The sequence below is a fragment of the Eumetopias jubatus genome, unplaced genomic scaffold, assembly GCF_037043125.1.
Source record: "Eumetopias jubatus isolate StellerSeaLion01/CBP00866 unplaced genomic scaffold, mEumJub1_p1.0 scaffold_13, whole genome shotgun sequence".
NCBI lineage: Eukaryota > Metazoa > Chordata > Mammalia > Carnivora > Otariidae > Eumetopias > Eumetopias jubatus.
In genome coordinates this window covers 59,176,302-59,192,652 of record NW_028274819.1, presented here as the reverse complement: position 1 = coordinate 59,192,652, position 16,351 = coordinate 59,176,302, and the positions used below count along the sequence as shown (strand labels likewise).

Sequence of the window (16,351 nt, the reverse complement as noted above, 5' to 3'; positions counted from 1 at the left end):
AGGGCTCGCTACAATGCCTCCTGGGAGATGGAGTTTGCGCTCGGCGTGCCGTGCCGCAAAGAACCCATAGAGAACTACAAGTCCCGGAGAGCTGCGCGCGGCTCCCGCACCGCCCCGCCCCTGGGCTGGGCTCCGGCCCTCCTCCCCCCCTTGCAAAGCTGCGCTGGCCGCCCGTGGAGGGGAGGCTGCAGAGCGAGGGCAGGAGGTGGGTGCGGCGCGGCCGGGGACGCGGGGCTCAGAGACAGCCGGTGAGGGGACGCGAGCCCACCTGGCAACTGTCCTACTATGAGAGGTCATCTTACCTACCCTAGCCTCGCCATTCTCATCTGTGCAATGGGGATGGCAACGCTAGAGGCTGCGGGGGAGGGGGCGATTATTGGGGAGAGGGGGCGGAGCTGGTGGAAGGAGTCTGGATGGATGGGGAAGGTTGGAAAAGCCCGGATAAAGAGGGTCGAGACTGTGGGAGGAGTCTAGTGGGTGGGGCAAGGAGGGGCGGAGTCTCTAGGTGAGGAACACTCGGGTGAGGTCGGAGAAACGGGTGGCCCTGGCTGGGGAGTGAGTGCTGAGAAAGCCGATAAGGCAAGCCTCGGTTAGACTGGTTGGAATGGGCCAAAAAGCACTGGAGAAGGTGGGGCAGAGACACAAATATGAAAAGGATCCTTCACAGCCTTGGAAAGCCCAGGGTCGGCCACGTGCTGATATGGTTTGGGTACCGGGTTCCCTGAGTGGGCAAACACCCGTGAATGCACAGAACACCTTCCCTCCCTTGTGATAGAAATAAAGAGCCCATCCCTTGAACTCAGTGCGTCACACACATGATCTCATTCAACTCTCATACACGGTAGAGGCATCGCCGTATCTGTTTACAGGAGTAAAGTAATCTGGAGTGGATGGCAGGAAGAAACAAAAGTTTAGATGTCTTGCCCTATGCAGGTTGTGTGACAGGACCAGCTTCAACCCTTCTGAGTGCCAACCTGTAAGGCAACCCTCCTATTGATGTTGTGAGGGTGTAATGAGATACATTTGAATTGTATAAATTATCATGGTTGTGAGAAGCAGGAAGGCCATAAGGAAGAGAGTGGTTGAAATAGAGTGCTTGTGCCTGAGGAAAACCACAACATGAAATCTGAGCGTAAGCTGAGAGGGTGAAGGAAAATTCTGGAAGGGGGTGGGGGATGGTAGTGGTGGTTGGGAGTGTGCACCAGGTAAGAGAATACTCTGCTGTGGCCAATGGGCAAGTCAGGTTGCCAGGTGAAGTGGCTTCCCTCCTTCAGCTGGGCAGCTCACTGCAGGGTCCGCGTCACCTGAGTGCAGACGGCACCTTTTCCCACTGCAGTGTGGGTTATGGGGTAATGGAGCTGCCTGTGGGCTTCGTAGAGATACGAACTGGGCAATACAGGACTGAAGATACAGCTGTTGGGTGTGGGGAGGCCAGGAAGGGAAGGTGAGGGGCAGTGCTCCCATACAGTCCCCAAGCTGTGAGCCAGTTTTTATCCTGGTGGATTGTGGGGGCGGGGAGGAGTCTCATCTGGCTTTCCTGGGAGACACATTACTCATTCTGAGTATTGTCACCGTTGAAATTTACCCAGCCATATTCAATCTGTCTCCTACATGGTGGGAATTCCTACATTCACTTCCACGTGGTCACCTGGGCCTTGCCTTAGATTCCAAATTGAAACTTAAAGTGTTCTAAAATAAAAATGTTTTAAAATGCAGGAAATGGTCATAACCGCCCCCCCCCCCATGGTAGATGTCAGTCTGGGGTGAGGAAAATGGATCTGACTAAGCAGGGGAAGAAATTTCTTCCCCTTCTCCTACTCTGCCCGCTTCAGGGGATACAGAGAGGGGAGATCCCAGCCCCAACTGGATGGTCAGGCACCCATCTACTCAGGCAAAGCAGGCTTTGGTAAAGGATGGAAAATAAAATGCCCTGGAGATGGAGAGAAGGAAGGAAGGAAGGAATTCCAGCTGAAGGGCCTGGCAGATGCATGGGATTTTCCTTCAGAGTGCAGGCAGAAGGGATGGCAGGTACCAAATTGCAGAGATAGGAGAGGGCCTGGCATGGTTGGTCTCTAAAGTAGGGAGAGTAATAGTATCTACTTCATTTATGGAATCAACAGACATAAAGTGCCCAGCATAGGGATAACTGCTCCTAAATGTCAGCCATTATCATTACTGCTGTAGATACAGTCACCATCAATCGGGGAGTTGGCCCAGGCCCACACAGCTAGTACAGGCCCAGGTGATGCCAAAGCCCCTCCACAACATTTCTGAGGCCCAGAATGGGCCCCTCTTTGTGACTATTCTCGGTGAGCTGTAACAGGAGTTTCTTTCTTGCTGTAGTAGCAGAGACTCTGGGTTTCGGGAGGAGGCGAGGGAAGCAAGGCCTGAACAGCCATCTTGTCCCAGCCTGGGTCCCAGCACAGAGACAGGCAGGCCTCGTGCTGTGCTTTCTGTGAGTGGTGGTTCTGTGGAGAGATGCCACGCAGGTTTAACTTCTATCTCCACCACCAACTGTGGGCTCTTTTAGCTTCGCCACCTCATCCTCCACAGCACAGCAGTTCGTGGAGAGGAGAATGACCAGATTATAATGCTTCTTGGGAGTAGTAATAACAAACCTGTTTGTTGAACCTGGCTATTTATTGGGGCCGGGCACTCTGACTGGAATTTTACATCTGTCGTCCTATGAGGGAAGCATTCTTTTCTTCCCCCTTTCAAAATAAAAATATTTTTAGAAATTTCAAGGCTGCAGAAAATTTTAAAGGGTGGCTTTTCACCTAGCTACACCAATTCACCCTTTGTTGACTTTGCTTTTATCCACACAAACACACCTTTTTGCTGAACCGTTTAAAAGTTACAGATGTCTTGACACCTGTCCCCTAAATTCTTCAGCATGTATCCTCATTACAGAATTCTCTGACATGACCATAATACCATTCTCATACCTAAGAAAATTTGAAAGAAGTCAATATTAACTAATAACCAGTGGATATTCAAATTTGTCCAACTGCCGAAAAATAGGTAGTTTTTTTTACAAGATGTAGTCAAGATTCACGCGTCGTATTTAGTTATATCTCTTTAAGCGTCTCATTTAACCTAGAAAGAGCCTCCTCAACCTGTGTTAAATTTGGGTTTGAGTATTTTATCAATGATCAGATTCAGGATTTTTTTTTCTTTCTCACAGTGCTGTATACTTATTGCATCACATCAGGAAGTATATGATATCAGGGTCCTACTGTCCATGAATGCTAAATTTGATTGTTGGTTAAGGACACGACCACTTGATCTCCCTATCTCTGTACTTTTTCCCACTGTAACTAGTCTTTGGAGTGATTCTTTGAGAAGGTCGAAATTGTGTGTTCCCTATACCTTTCACTACATCCATTGATGATCCTTGCCCGAATTGCAACATTGAGGGTTGCAAAATGGTGATTTTCTAATTATGCCATTCTTTATCACTGGTATTCTTGTTATAGAGTAATTCTTTCCTCTGTGTATGTGTCTTTCTCACTCTCCCTGTCTTTTTTTCTTCTTGGAGTGACATAGACTCATGGGTTTTTTTTGTTTTTTTTTTAAATTCAGTGTGTAACATAGCTCATTATCATCATTAATCTTTTTTGGTACTCAAATTATTCCAGATTTGGCCAAGGAGAGTCCCTTCAGGCCAGCTCCTGTGTTGTGTTTGAATTGAGATATAAATCACACATTTGATATATGTATATATTGTGAAATGATTACCATGATGAGTTTAGTTACCATCCACCACAACACGTAGTTACAAAAATAGTTTTTTTTCTTTTGATGAGAACTTTTAAGATCTCCTGTGTTCTTCTGACAGGATCTCATTAATCTTTGATTGCTTCTTTGCTATCTGGCAAGAGCTGTTCCAGGCTCACCTTGCACTTTTTCTGTCAAAGTCCTGGAATCATCAATTTCCCCCAGGAATCCCTGGTTTCTTTTTGTAGGATTTAACATTTAGAAACTAAGATCTGGGGCCAAGTGTGTTCATTGCTACTGGACTATCATTTCTAGGCTCTTTGAGCAGAGCTAAGAAATGATGAATGGGTGAATGGGCAGGTATAGAAATAATTATCAGTAGATTTACTGTTGTTGCACCTGGTCCTCACTATGTAGAAGGAATAGATTGCACGGCAAGTAGTGTCATTATGGAAGCTCTGTGGGCAGTAATGTAGGAAATTGCACAGAAAGCCCATACCTCTTCCAGGACTCCATGAGTATACAGACTATTGGCTCAAACCTCTGTGGCTGGGTTCAGTCTCTTGCTCAAGACCCAGATTAGAGAAGAACCCAGGCTGCCTCCAAAGGACTGGTTCTCTGAGGAATGTCCAAGCCCAGAACCTCCTCTCAGTCATGACTCAGAAATCAAGAATGTATAGGAAGCCCTGGGCCAGGGATTTATTTTCTCTGCGTTGGTGAAATAAAAATAATGTGATATGTCCTGCCAGGGTCCCAGAGTTATTGTCTTAAGGATCAATGTATATATATATATATTTTAATTACTAATCAGTCTTTTCAACACATATATTACAAAGTTCCTTCTTTTTTTTATTGTTTTAATACCACGGTTTGAAATGTCATTGCTTTATAGTCCTATTTAATGCATTACTAGTAGTTACTAGTTATCTAATGTTTAAGGTAATTACTCTTTTTCAAATATTCTTTCAGGTTATCACTCATCAAATTTATCAAAGTAAGATTGTAATTTTCTTTTCACTTAAATTCAAATAATTAACATATAATGTATTGTTGGTTTCAGAGGTAGAGGTCTGTGATTCATCAGTTGTATATAACACCCAGGGTTCATCACATCACATGCCCTCCTTAATGCCCATCACCCAGTTACCCCATCCCCCACCCCCTCCCCTCCAGCAACCCTCAGTTTAAGAGGCTCTTACGGTTTGTCTCCCTCTCTGATTTCGTCTTGTTTTATTTTTTCCTCTCTTCCCCTATGATCCTCTGTTTTGTTTCTTAAATTACACGTATCAGTGAAATCATATGATAATTGTCTTTCTCTGATTAACTTATTTCACTTAGCATAATACCCTCTAGTTCCATCCATGTAGTTGCAAATGGCAAGATTTCAATTTTTTTTAAAGATTTTATTTATTTGAGAGAGAAAGTGTGCCCAAGTAGGCAGAGCAGCAGACAGAGGGAGAGGGAGAAGCTGGCTTCCCACTGAGCAGAGAGCCCGACGTGGGGCTCGATCCCAGGACCCTGGGATCATGACCTGAGCCGAAGGCAGGTGCTTAACCAACTGAGCCACCCAGGCGCCCCAAGATTTCATTTTTTTGATGACTGAGTAGTATTCCATTGTGTGTGTGTGTGTGTGTGTGTGTGTGTGTGTGTGTGTGTACACACACACCACATCTTCTTTATCCATTCATCTGTTAATGGACATCTTGGCTCTTTCCACAGTTTGGCTGTTGTGGACATTGCTGCTATAAACATTGGGGTGCACGTACCCCTTCGGATCCCTACATTTGTATCTTTGGGGTAAATACCCAGTAGTGCAATTGCTCAGCGGGGAGTCTGCTTCTCCCTCTCCCCCTGCTTGTATTCTCTCTATTTCTCTCTCTCTCAAATAAATAAATCTCTATTTTCAACTTTTTTAGGAAACTCCATACTGTTTTCCAGAGTAGTTGTTAATCTTTTTTTTTTTTAATCCTTTGGAAAAAATACTATTGGGGTTTGGATAAGGATAACATAACAACTGTAGTTACTTTTAGAACAACTTTAAGATAGTTCACCTCCAAAGTATTACAGGTGTCTATTCAAATCCTATTTATGCTCCTTAAAATATTATGGCTTGTATTACTGGAGGGGGCGCAGGCTTTGGAGAGAGACCTCATTTGGAATTCTAGCTCTGCTGCCTCCAGCTGTGTGATCTTAAAAAGCTACCTTCACTACTCTGTGCTTCAGTTTTATAACCCTAACAATTGGGATGATACTCATACCTACCTCACAGCATCAGTCTGGTATTTTAATGAAACAATCTATAGGAAAATGCCTCACATAGCTCTGGGCATGTGCTCGTTTCTCAGGAAATGTTGATTCTCTATGCCCTGGTCTTTATGTAGGTCAGAATCAAATTGAGATGGCAGGTGTAAGAGCACCTGGTAAGAGGTAGGGGGGGTCACAAGTGCCAGATCTCTCCAATGGCCTTTGTTCATAGCACAGACTTTGCCTAGGATCCTGGCTTTGCCACTGTTTGGGGCAAGTTCCTCCGTCTTAGAACCTGAAGCTCTCATCTGTAAAGTTGGAGATAATACTTTCCTTGAAGGAGCATTATGGGGCTTAAAGGAGCTAGTATGTGTAACATACTAGTGTAGGTATGATACAGAGCAGGTACTTAGTGAGCATTAGTTGTGTCCTCCGTGAGCACTGCAAGGACAGGTGGGTGCCAGGACAGAGTTGTATTTTGTTTTTGTTTTTGTTTTTTAAGATTTATTTATTTATTTGAGAGAGAGAATACAAGCAGGGGGAGAGGGAGAAGCAGACTCCCCGCTGAGCTGGAAGCCTGATGTGGGGCTCTATCCCAGGACCTGGAGATCATGACCTGAGCTGAAGGCAGACGCTTCAACCATCTGAGCCACCTAGGCGCCCCCAGGACAGAGTTTTAAAGTAGGACTCTAATGTGTTGGCTGCCCTTCCTTACAGGACATCTGCTTTCAAACAATTACATTTTCTATGGCACAGAAAGGTAGAGGTTGCACGTGGGTGATTTTCAGGCCCCAGACTGGAATTGCCCTTTACATGGGACCAGGCTGGGCCTCAGGAACCCCTCTCATTTGGGCCACAGACCCATTTCAGGGAGGACAGAATTCCAGCAGCAACTCCCAAGTCCCCAGGCCTCCTGGCCTTCCCAACCCAGTCAGATGGTCTGACAATCAGCAGGGCATAATTTCCTGGTTTGACACTATTCGTTTTCTCCAAGAGGGAAATAGGGCTGATTTTCTTGGTTCTTTTCAAGTCGAGAGGCAGACTTGGAAAGTCTCCTGCTTCAGAAAAAATTACTCATTCAGAAGCAGTGGTGTGATTTCTTTTATCTGTTTCCTGGTTCAGTTTGCATTCTCATCCATCTTTTTTTTTTTTTAAGATTTTATTTATTTATTTGAGAGAGCGAGAGAGAGCACAAGCGGGGGGTAGGGGCAGAGGGAGAAGGAGAAGCAGGCTCCCCGCTGAGCTGGAAGCCCGATGCAGGGCTCGATCCCAGGACCCTGAGACCATGACCTGAGCTGAAGGCAGATGCTTAACCCACTGACCCACCCAGGCGCCCCTCTCATCCATCTTTTCTAATCTGGCTTTGAAAAACCTGGCTTTTGTGTTCCCATGTTTGGTCATTAGACATCATCTGCTGCTGTTGAAATAAAAGGGCTTGGGCCTCTCAGTGGGCTTGCCCTGTGTCAGCCATGGAGGTGCCCTGGGCCATCCTTGGGTCCTCTCCCCACGTCCTTCAATGGGAGTGGGCAGAGAGCAGGCTGGCAGCGGACTAGCCATCCGAGACCACCTACTGACTGGGCTGGACTGAGAACAAGGAAGTGGGCGTCTCTCACTCACGTTGAGACCCGGTGACGGGAAGGAGGAATGATCAGAGGTGTTGGACCCACACAGAACTGGATTCGGATCCCAGGTCCTCCACTGACTCTTAAACTTTCTGAACCTCGGTTTCCTCATCTGTCAAATGGAGGTAATAATAGTGTCTTATCTCATAGGGTGCTTGTGAAGACATCGAATGAAAGAATGCATGTCCAGCATTTAGCACAATAGTATCATCTGTACTTTTCTATATATTTTTATTACAAGTAAATAAAATGCTACCAAGTGTTACATGAAGCTCCTCACATAGTGAGAGCAGGAGGTGTGCGCTCAGTAAGTGGTAGCTAGCTTGCCAAGCAAGCTGCAGGGCAGTGTTTGTAAGGCTGCTTTGGAGATTCGCAAACTTGTTTGAAGCTATTACAGCCTTTTGTCACTATTACAGCTCTTTGCAGCCTGAGTGGGCCGAAGATGGGCCCTCCACTAGCTGGCTGTGTGTCCTGAGCAAGTCACCAGTCTCTCTCAGTCCCACTTTCCTACTTGCCAAATGGAAAATGATGCTTACTTTTAGGGCTGCTATAAGAATTTTTTAAAGCTGGTGAGTGTAAAGGCCTTGAATGTAGTAAAACACTCGGTAAATGTTCATTCCTTCCCTGTCTCAGCCCCTCCCTGCTGCCCGCCCCCCCATCCCCATATCACCAGCACCCACTGTGTGCTAGGCAGTGCCCCTGCAGGGACATGAGATGTGTCATTGCTCTCAAGGAGATCACAACCTAGGCAGTGGTTTTCAAAAATATTTTTTATCACGACCCCCAGTATGAAGATATACTTTACTTTATATCACGATCCAGTTCATACACCAACAAACTGAAACAAAAGTTTCCCAACAATATATGTAGCTGGTCACAACCCACTGTATTGATTTCATGACGTAAATACGCTCTTGATTCTTTTTCCAGTTTATGAATTCATTTACATATAGTAAAATTCACCCTTTTGAGGTCTACAGTGACATGAATTTTTAGAACCTTTAACAGTCACTTGACTATGCCCACATCAAGACCTAGACTGTTTCCATCACTCCAAAATATTCCCTCTTGCCTCTTTGTAGCCAGTTTCTTCCCCAATCCAGGCCTGAGCAATCACAGCTCTGATTTCTGTCTCTATAGTCTTGCCTTTTTCAGAATGTTATGTAAATAGGATCACCTACCGTGTAACCTTTTGAGGCTGGCTTCTTTTACTTCACGAAACTTCTGAGACTCCTCAGTTGCGGTATATGTCAGGAGGTAGTCCCTTAGTATTGCTGAGACATTCCATCATATGGTTGTACCACGGTTTACCATTTCCATTTCCAGGTTTGGGCAATTATGGGTAAAGCTGCTAGGATTACCCAGGGACAGGTTTTGCATGGATGTACGTCTTCATTTCTCTGGGCACATAACTAGGAGTGGGATTGCTGGGTCATGTGGAAACCGAATGCCAAACTGGCTTCCACAGTGGTTGTACCACGTCGCCTTTTCACCAGCAACACGTGCGTGTCCATTGCTCTGTGAAGTCAGCAGCATTCGGTGTTGTCAGATTTTTTACTGTAGCCATTTTAATAGGTATCTAATGGTATCTAATTGTGGTTTTAATTTTCGTGTCCCTCATGACTATTGCTTTTGAACATTTTTCATGTGATTATTTGTCTATATGTCTTCTTTGGTGAAGTATTTGTTCAGATCGTCTGCCCATTTTTTTCATTGGGTTGTGTGTTTTCTTCTGAGTTTTGAGAGTTCTTTATATATTCTGGTTAACAGTCCTTTATTAGATCTGTGTTCTGCAAATATTTTCTCCCAGTTTGTCTTATTTTCATTTTCTTAACAGTGTCTTTTGAAATGAAATTTTTCCTTTGGATGAAGTCTCGTTTGTCATTTTTTTTTTTAATGGTTTGTGCCTTTTGGGTCCCAGTCAAGAAATCTTTGCCTAACCCAAAGTCACAAAGGTTTTCTCCTGGAAGTTTTAAAGTTTTCTAAAGATTTTACATTTAGGCCTATGATCTGTTTGGAGTTAATTTTTCCTACATGGTCCAAGATACAGGTTGAGGTTCTTTTTTTGCATGTGGATGTCCAGTGATCTGCATCTTGATAAAGCCAGGGAGGAGGGCCATGATCATAACATGATGGATTGGTGGGCACTGCTGGGGGACTGTGCAAAGGGCCAGCAAGCCCCAAGAGGAGAGCTATTAAACTAGTCGAGATCTGGGGACAGCCTTACAGAGGCAGTGACTCATAGGTGGAGCCTTAAAGGTTGACAGCAGAGAAGGTGGTGTACGGAGAGCAAAGGCGGGGCAGGTGACAGCGTGAGGATGTGCGCAGGGGTGTCTGGAGTGCCTGAGCATAGAGTGGGGGAGGGGCTGGAGGTGAGCTTGGAAGGGGAAGGTGGTGTGGGCAGTCAGTAGTGCTTCACGAAGACCAAAATGGAAGGTGGACAGAAAGAAGGCAGGGCACCAAATGAGGATGGAAGGAAAGTGGCGGTGTGGTCAGAGCTCTGGGAGTAGCTTTAGGGATGGGTTTGAGGAGACAGAGTGAGAAAATTTTTAGGGATGAGGAGTCAGAGCTGCCTCCCAGGTCTTGGGCTCAGGCAGTTGGGTGGCCGGGAAGAGTTTACTGTGGGTCTGGGGAAGAGGAATTCTGTGTTAGGCCTTCTGGTACCCATGGGACATCCAGGTGGAGATGTCCAGGAGACCGCTGAGGGCACCCAGGGGGCTGTAGCTCAGTGAGGATGGTTCATGCCCACCTGACCACAAAGCCGAGTCACGAAGCTTCTCAGCACCCTGGAGGTGGCCACTTACCCTCTTCATGTGTAATTGTGCCTTCTACCCTGGGGCCTGTGGATGTGTGATGGTGGATGCAGTGGCGCTGCCCCTAGAAAATAGGCTCTTGAAGGAGCTCTGTGACTTGTGGGCATGGGGAGAATACCACAGAGAGCACCCTAGACTGGGGGCAGGGGTGGTCAGGAAACCTGGCATCTAAGCATCAGCTGGCGCAGCCCTCTCCCCAGATGACGACAGGAAACCGCACGGCTGGGGGGCAGACGCAGGACGGCAGGCGCTCTGCTGCTTTTGCAAGCAGAGAAAGAGGAGTTTGGGTACCCACCCAAGAGCCCCCAGATATGCCCTGTGGCTCCTGTCTCCCCACCCCCAGTGCTCTGCGCTCTTAGCACTAATGTACAGAGGAGATGCAGGGTCTGTGGCCCACAGAACCATCAGGAAAGACAGCCCAGCCTCTCTGATGCCTGAGTCTGCTCTTTCCATGGAACTGAGCCACTTCACAGAGCCTGGGCCTTAAATCAAGGAGAAAGAGAGACTGAAAATTAAAATATGCAAATTACCTTCTAGAAAGAAAGGGAGATTCTGGACTGAGGAAGGGGGTGGCCCTGGCTCCTGGGTCCATCTCCTGCCTGGGCCCTCTGGAGAGAGAACTGACAAGACTCGGCTCCGAGCCAAAGCACCTCCCCCCAGCTGCAGGTCTCCACACAGCAGGCACCCCTCCCTCAGCCCCTCGCCCCACTCCTTCTGTTGGACTTCCCCACTGTCTCGCAGCCCATCTGCTCCAGGCTCCTGCTGCCGATTTTGCAACTTCATGGCTTGTTTCTCTTCAGACACTCCAAATGGTTAATGCCTTTCTGCAATATAAAGGCGCCCCACGAGATGGGGACGGAATCATGAAGCAACCCCCCCAGACAGTTGGGTGGGGCAGCTCTGTCCACCAGCATGGCCTCCATCTTCTGGCAAGAATCTCCATCCTCTGGAGTAAAGGGGTCTTGGTGCAGCCAGCCTCAGAAGGCAGGCATGGTGAGGGTGAGAAGTGCTCTGCCCTGCTCACTTTGGGGGAAGTCCTGCCTCAGACCCCTGTTTTCCCATCTGGACAGTAAGCATGCCAGGATTCATTCCTGACCTACTCCCATTCCATCCCCCTTGTCACTGCACCCTCACTACCTTTTGTCTGGATGTCCTCACCAGCTGGGCTCTTCTCGAGGGCAGCCAGGGGCCATTTCTTCTCTGTGCCTCTCGGGCCCAGCATCACGGAAGGATTGCTTAATCTGTTCCACAGGTGGGATCATGTGGGAAGCTGAGAGGGGACATCCCCTGCTTTCTAGAACCTTAAAGAAAACTTAGACTCCAAGACTTCAGGTTGAAGGAGACTCACCAGCCTTAGATGCTGGAAGCTTTGTTAAAGATCTGGTAAGAGGTGCTCAGTGCAGAGCCCCATATTTGCACTGAAACATAAAGGTTTCAGAAGAGACTAAGGTGTCATCGTGATGGGAAAGGGCAGGCCACCAGGAGCCAAGAGCATCTTCATAGCAAGGTTACAGGAGGATGAGAGTCCAAGAAAGGGTGTCAGAGTCCAGAGAGCTGAGTGGCCTATTGTAAGCCTGGGAGATAGATGGAAATGGCACTAATCATGGCTAGTCATTATAAATGCATTGGGATAGAAAATAAGAAGGCCTCATTGGTACAGCAGTAGGAGTGCTGGGCTTAAAGATGTAAATCTCAGAGCATTTGCTAGGTACTTAGAATGTACCAGTGTTTGGCTAGTAAGCATTTACATATTTTTCTCTCACATATAAAGGGACCTGGGTTTGAATCCTGGCATGGCCCTTCACGTCTCTCAGCGTGGGGAGTGAATCCTGGCAGTGTTCCTCATCTGCACAATAGGGATGGATGGTGGTATTATCTGTGTCAAAAGATGTATGACCGTTATATAAACAAATGTGTGTACAAGCAGGTAACAAAGCATCCGGTCCAAGCACATTTTCTTTCATTCCTTAGAACAGTGGTTCTAAACTGAACATTTAGAATCACCAAGGGTGCTTTTAGACAAATACCAATGCTGGGATATTAAAGACCAATTACAACAATCTCTGGAGGGTAGGTCCCATGCTTTGTTTTTTCTTTTTCTTTTTTCTTTTTTAGTGAACCTAATATGCTTTAGATAGTGTGGTAATTATCAACCATCCATTTGTTCATCAAGTATTAATTCATTCCAACCTCTAGGACTGCAGGCTTGATCTACAATAAGGAGTTGAGAACTATGCATACATGGAAGTTAGGGACTGAATGTTTGCGTCCCCCCAAGCTCCTATGTTGAAATCCTCATCTCCAGTGTGATGGTATGAGGAGGTAGGACCTTTGGGAGGTGATTAGGCTGTAAGGGTTGAGCCCTCATGAACAGGATTAGTGCCTTTATAAAAGAGACTCCAGAGAGCTCTCTTGCCCCTTCTCTTACATGAGGACACGGCAATAAGATGGTCGTTCCCAGACACCAAATCTGCCTACACCTTAATCTTGGGCTTTCCAGCCTCCAGAACTGTGAGAGATAAACGCTTAAGCCAACTGGTCTACGGTATTCTTTTATACCAGCCCCAACAGACTTAGAGCCCAGATAGGGTTGGGTAATTCCTCACTTTTCTCCCTGCCCAGGACTACTTTCCAGCACCCTAGCCTCCTGCCATGTCAGACCCCATCACACTGAACGTCGGGGGGAAGCTCTACACGACCTCACTGGCAACCTTGACCAGCTTCCCTGACTCCATGCTGGGCGCCATGTTCAGTGGGAAGATGCCCACCAAGAGGGACAGCCAGGGTAACTGCTTCATCGACCGTGACGGCAAAGTGTTCCGCTACATCCTCAACTTCCTGCGGACCTCCCACTTGGACTTGCCAGAGGACTTCCAGGAGATGGGCCTGCTCCGAAGGGAGGCTGACTTCTACCAGGTGCAGCCCCTGATTGCAGCACTGCAGGAGAAGGAGGTGGAGCTCTCCAAGGCTGAGAAGAATGCCATGCTCAACATTACGCTGAACCAGCGTGTACAGACAGTCCACTTCACCGTGCGGGAGGCACCTCAGATCTACAGCCTCTCCTCCTCCAGCATGGAGGTCTTCAACGCCAACATCTTCAGTACGTCTTGCCTCTTCCTCAAGCTCCTGGGCTCCAAGCTCTTCTACTGCTCCAATGGCCATCTCTCCTCCATCACCAGCCACCTGCAGGACCCCAACCACCTGACTCTGGACTGGGTGGCCAATGTGGAGGGCCTGCCAGAGGAGGAGTACACCAAGCAGAACCTCAAGAGGCTCTGGGTGGTGCCAGCCAACAAGCAGATCAACAGCTTCCAGGTCTTTGTGGAAGAGGTGCTGAAAATCGCTCTGAGTGACGGCTTCTGCATTGATTCTTCTCACCCACACGCTGTGGATTTTATGAACAATAAGATTATTCGATTAATACGGTACAGGTAAAAGGACCCCAGCAGCACTGGAGGAGGGTGCTCCCAAGAAGCTCCACATCAGCCAAGATCTTGGAGAGTGCCTCACCAGTGGTGGGAGGCAGGGCGCTACACTAATCTGTATTAATCGGGTAGCAGGACTTGATTCCCCCCACAATGCAGTCTCCCTATAGGAATCCATGTGTCCTCTCAGCGGAGCCACCTTCTTCCTTGCCACTTTGAGCTAGAGATGGGCTGTTTGTCGCTGTTTGTCATGACAAGCAAAGTGTCTGCCGGTGTGTCCGAAAGGCCACAGGAGGGCTTGCTGGCTACAGAGGAATGGCGGGTTCTTCACAGGCACCAGCCCTCTTTGTACCACTAGGCAGTGCCTCCCGAGAAAGGAGGCCCCCTTCAGTTCCCCAGGACATAAAGTCACCAGAGAGTCCCACCTCGCCTGCTCCTCTGTCCCGAGGATGTGCCCGGAACCTTGGACTTGTTCGCCCAGGGGCAGCCATGTTTGGCCGGCTTGGATGTACAGTAGGATTTCAGAGCTGCATTTTTGGCCCCTGCTGTGGCGGGGAGAGATTTGAGCTGTGGCATGGCCTAGAGGGGTGAGTGTCCAGGCAGGGTTCAGAAGATGGCGATATCCCTCTTAACTGGGCCAAATGTAGACATTTGGGGATTTCTCACTTCAGAAATGAGCCGCTGTCCCTGTGAAGATTTTGAAGTATCTGGAGCCAGTGCAATGAAAGGCATTTCATAATGTGGACTGCTATGTGACTTTTGTATTCCTTTCCCACAAGAATTTGAAGTATCATCGAAACAGGTCATTTTAAATAATATTGTGGACTCTCAGGGTTGGAAAATAATCCAATGGTCGCATTGTCCGCCCCGGCCCGCAGCACACCCCAGCCCATTTGGGGCTGAGTGCCTCCCCCCAGCACCTTCCAGTGATCACATATCCCTGCTTGCATACTTGCAGCAACGGGAAGTTCATCATTCCCGGGGCAGTCCCTGCCATGGTTGGCCAGTGCTGGCTGTTAAAAAGCCCTTCCTTACATTGAACCAAAATCTATCCTTTGACTCCCATTTTCTAGTCTTGGTTCTAGACCCTCCTTCTCACCCAAATGTGTATTTTCTCTTTCAAAATAGTCACCCTTATTAAGAAGCCAGACACTTATCTTAACAATATTATTACTTGGCATCAGAATTCCCCCTGGGATTTGTCTTCAGAACCAAGGTCAGCCCCCGGCCATCCCTTGTAAGTCAGCCCCATTTTGTGATAGTTTTGTTTGTCACCCCCATTCCACCCACCTTCTCACCAGCCATGGCTCCGCATAGCTTTTGACCACCTCCTGTTGGAGGATGAAGATTTACCACCCCAGAAAAGTGTTGCCAGAGGAAGGAGACCAGGGGCTCACAGGGCACTGTGTAGCAAGGAGCCCAGGAGTGGGCTGAAACATAGCCCTGCTCTAGGAGGAAGTGTCCAGCCCCTACAACACTGCTCTGTAAGAAGTAGCCTTCCCCTGTGGTACTGTTTCTGGTCATAACCAGCCCGTGGACCTTGTTGGGGGAAGGTCTAGGGCAAGACACACCAAGCCACCACTCCCCAGGAGGTGATGAACAGTGCAAGCCTCAAAACTGCCCATTATGATTCATCCCTGGAGTGTGGCCTTAGAAGTCCCACAATCTTCCCCATTGGGCAGGGGCCCTCAGACAAAACCAGGGAAGCCTAGTCACACAGTCCCCCACGGGAGATGGGCTGAGGAAGTGGCTTCCCGTAGTTACACCCTGGGACTAGGGAGCCAGTATGGTGGGCCATGGGCAAGGCCATCTCTGTTAGGGAATAAAGGTCTTTTCCCCCTACAGTGGGACCCAGGAGCCTCTGACAGCTGCCTCAGGCCACTAGGCCAATGGTACTCGAGAAAGTCACTCAGGAGAACCTGGGTCAGAACAGACAGCAGAAGCTGTGACCACAACAAAACAGTTTAAGGAAGAAATCTTGTAAATCACCGCTTGCCCTTTCTTCCTCCATAAAAAGTCCCTCTCTCCATCTTTTCGGTGCTTCTTAATTCACGTAGCTTGACGTTATAGAAAGTAAAGGATCTGTGAAGCCACTAATGTGCTGTGTGACTTTGTGCAAGTCACTCACCGCACTGAGCCACCTCCATTTCTTTGTCTGTGAAATGGGCATAACAGTAATACGTTACCCTACCTACCTCACAGGGCTGTTGTGAGGATCAAACGAAATAATGTATGTGAGAATACATTCTACATGATAAATGGTGTTGCTCTTTTGTGTCTGCTTATAAAGGGAAAGAAAACCCTGGCCTTGGAAACAAGCTGACCTGAATCTGAATTCTGGCTCCATTGCTTGTTGTGTGACCTGGGACCAGTCACCAAGCCACTCTGATTTGTTTCCTCCTGGGGTAACAACCCCACCTCCCAGTGTTATGAGACTTACATGAGCTTGTGGCCGTGAAAATTCCTAGCTAGGCCCGGCACCTAGGAACTCCGTAAAGGCTTGCTCCTTCAGGAAGTAATCGTGATGCAC

The 16,351-nt window shown here is 47.8% G+C and overlaps 1 protein-coding gene across 1 annotated transcript; it reads left to right on the top strand.

The window, feature by feature from the left end:
• Nucleotides 1-162: 162 nt before the first annotated feature.
• Nucleotides 163-16,080, top strand: KCTD21 (potassium channel tetramerization domain containing 21). Its single transcript, XM_028116059.2, has 2 exons — nt 163-205; nt 13,019-16,080. The coding sequence occupies exon 2, from the start codon at nt 13,049-13,051 to the stop codon at nt 13,829-13,831; it is 783 nt and encodes a 260-aa protein (XP_027971860.1). The 5' UTR covers nt 163-205; nt 13,019-13,048; the 3' UTR covers nt 13,832-16,080.
• Nucleotides 16,081-16,351: the final 271 nt, after the last annotated feature.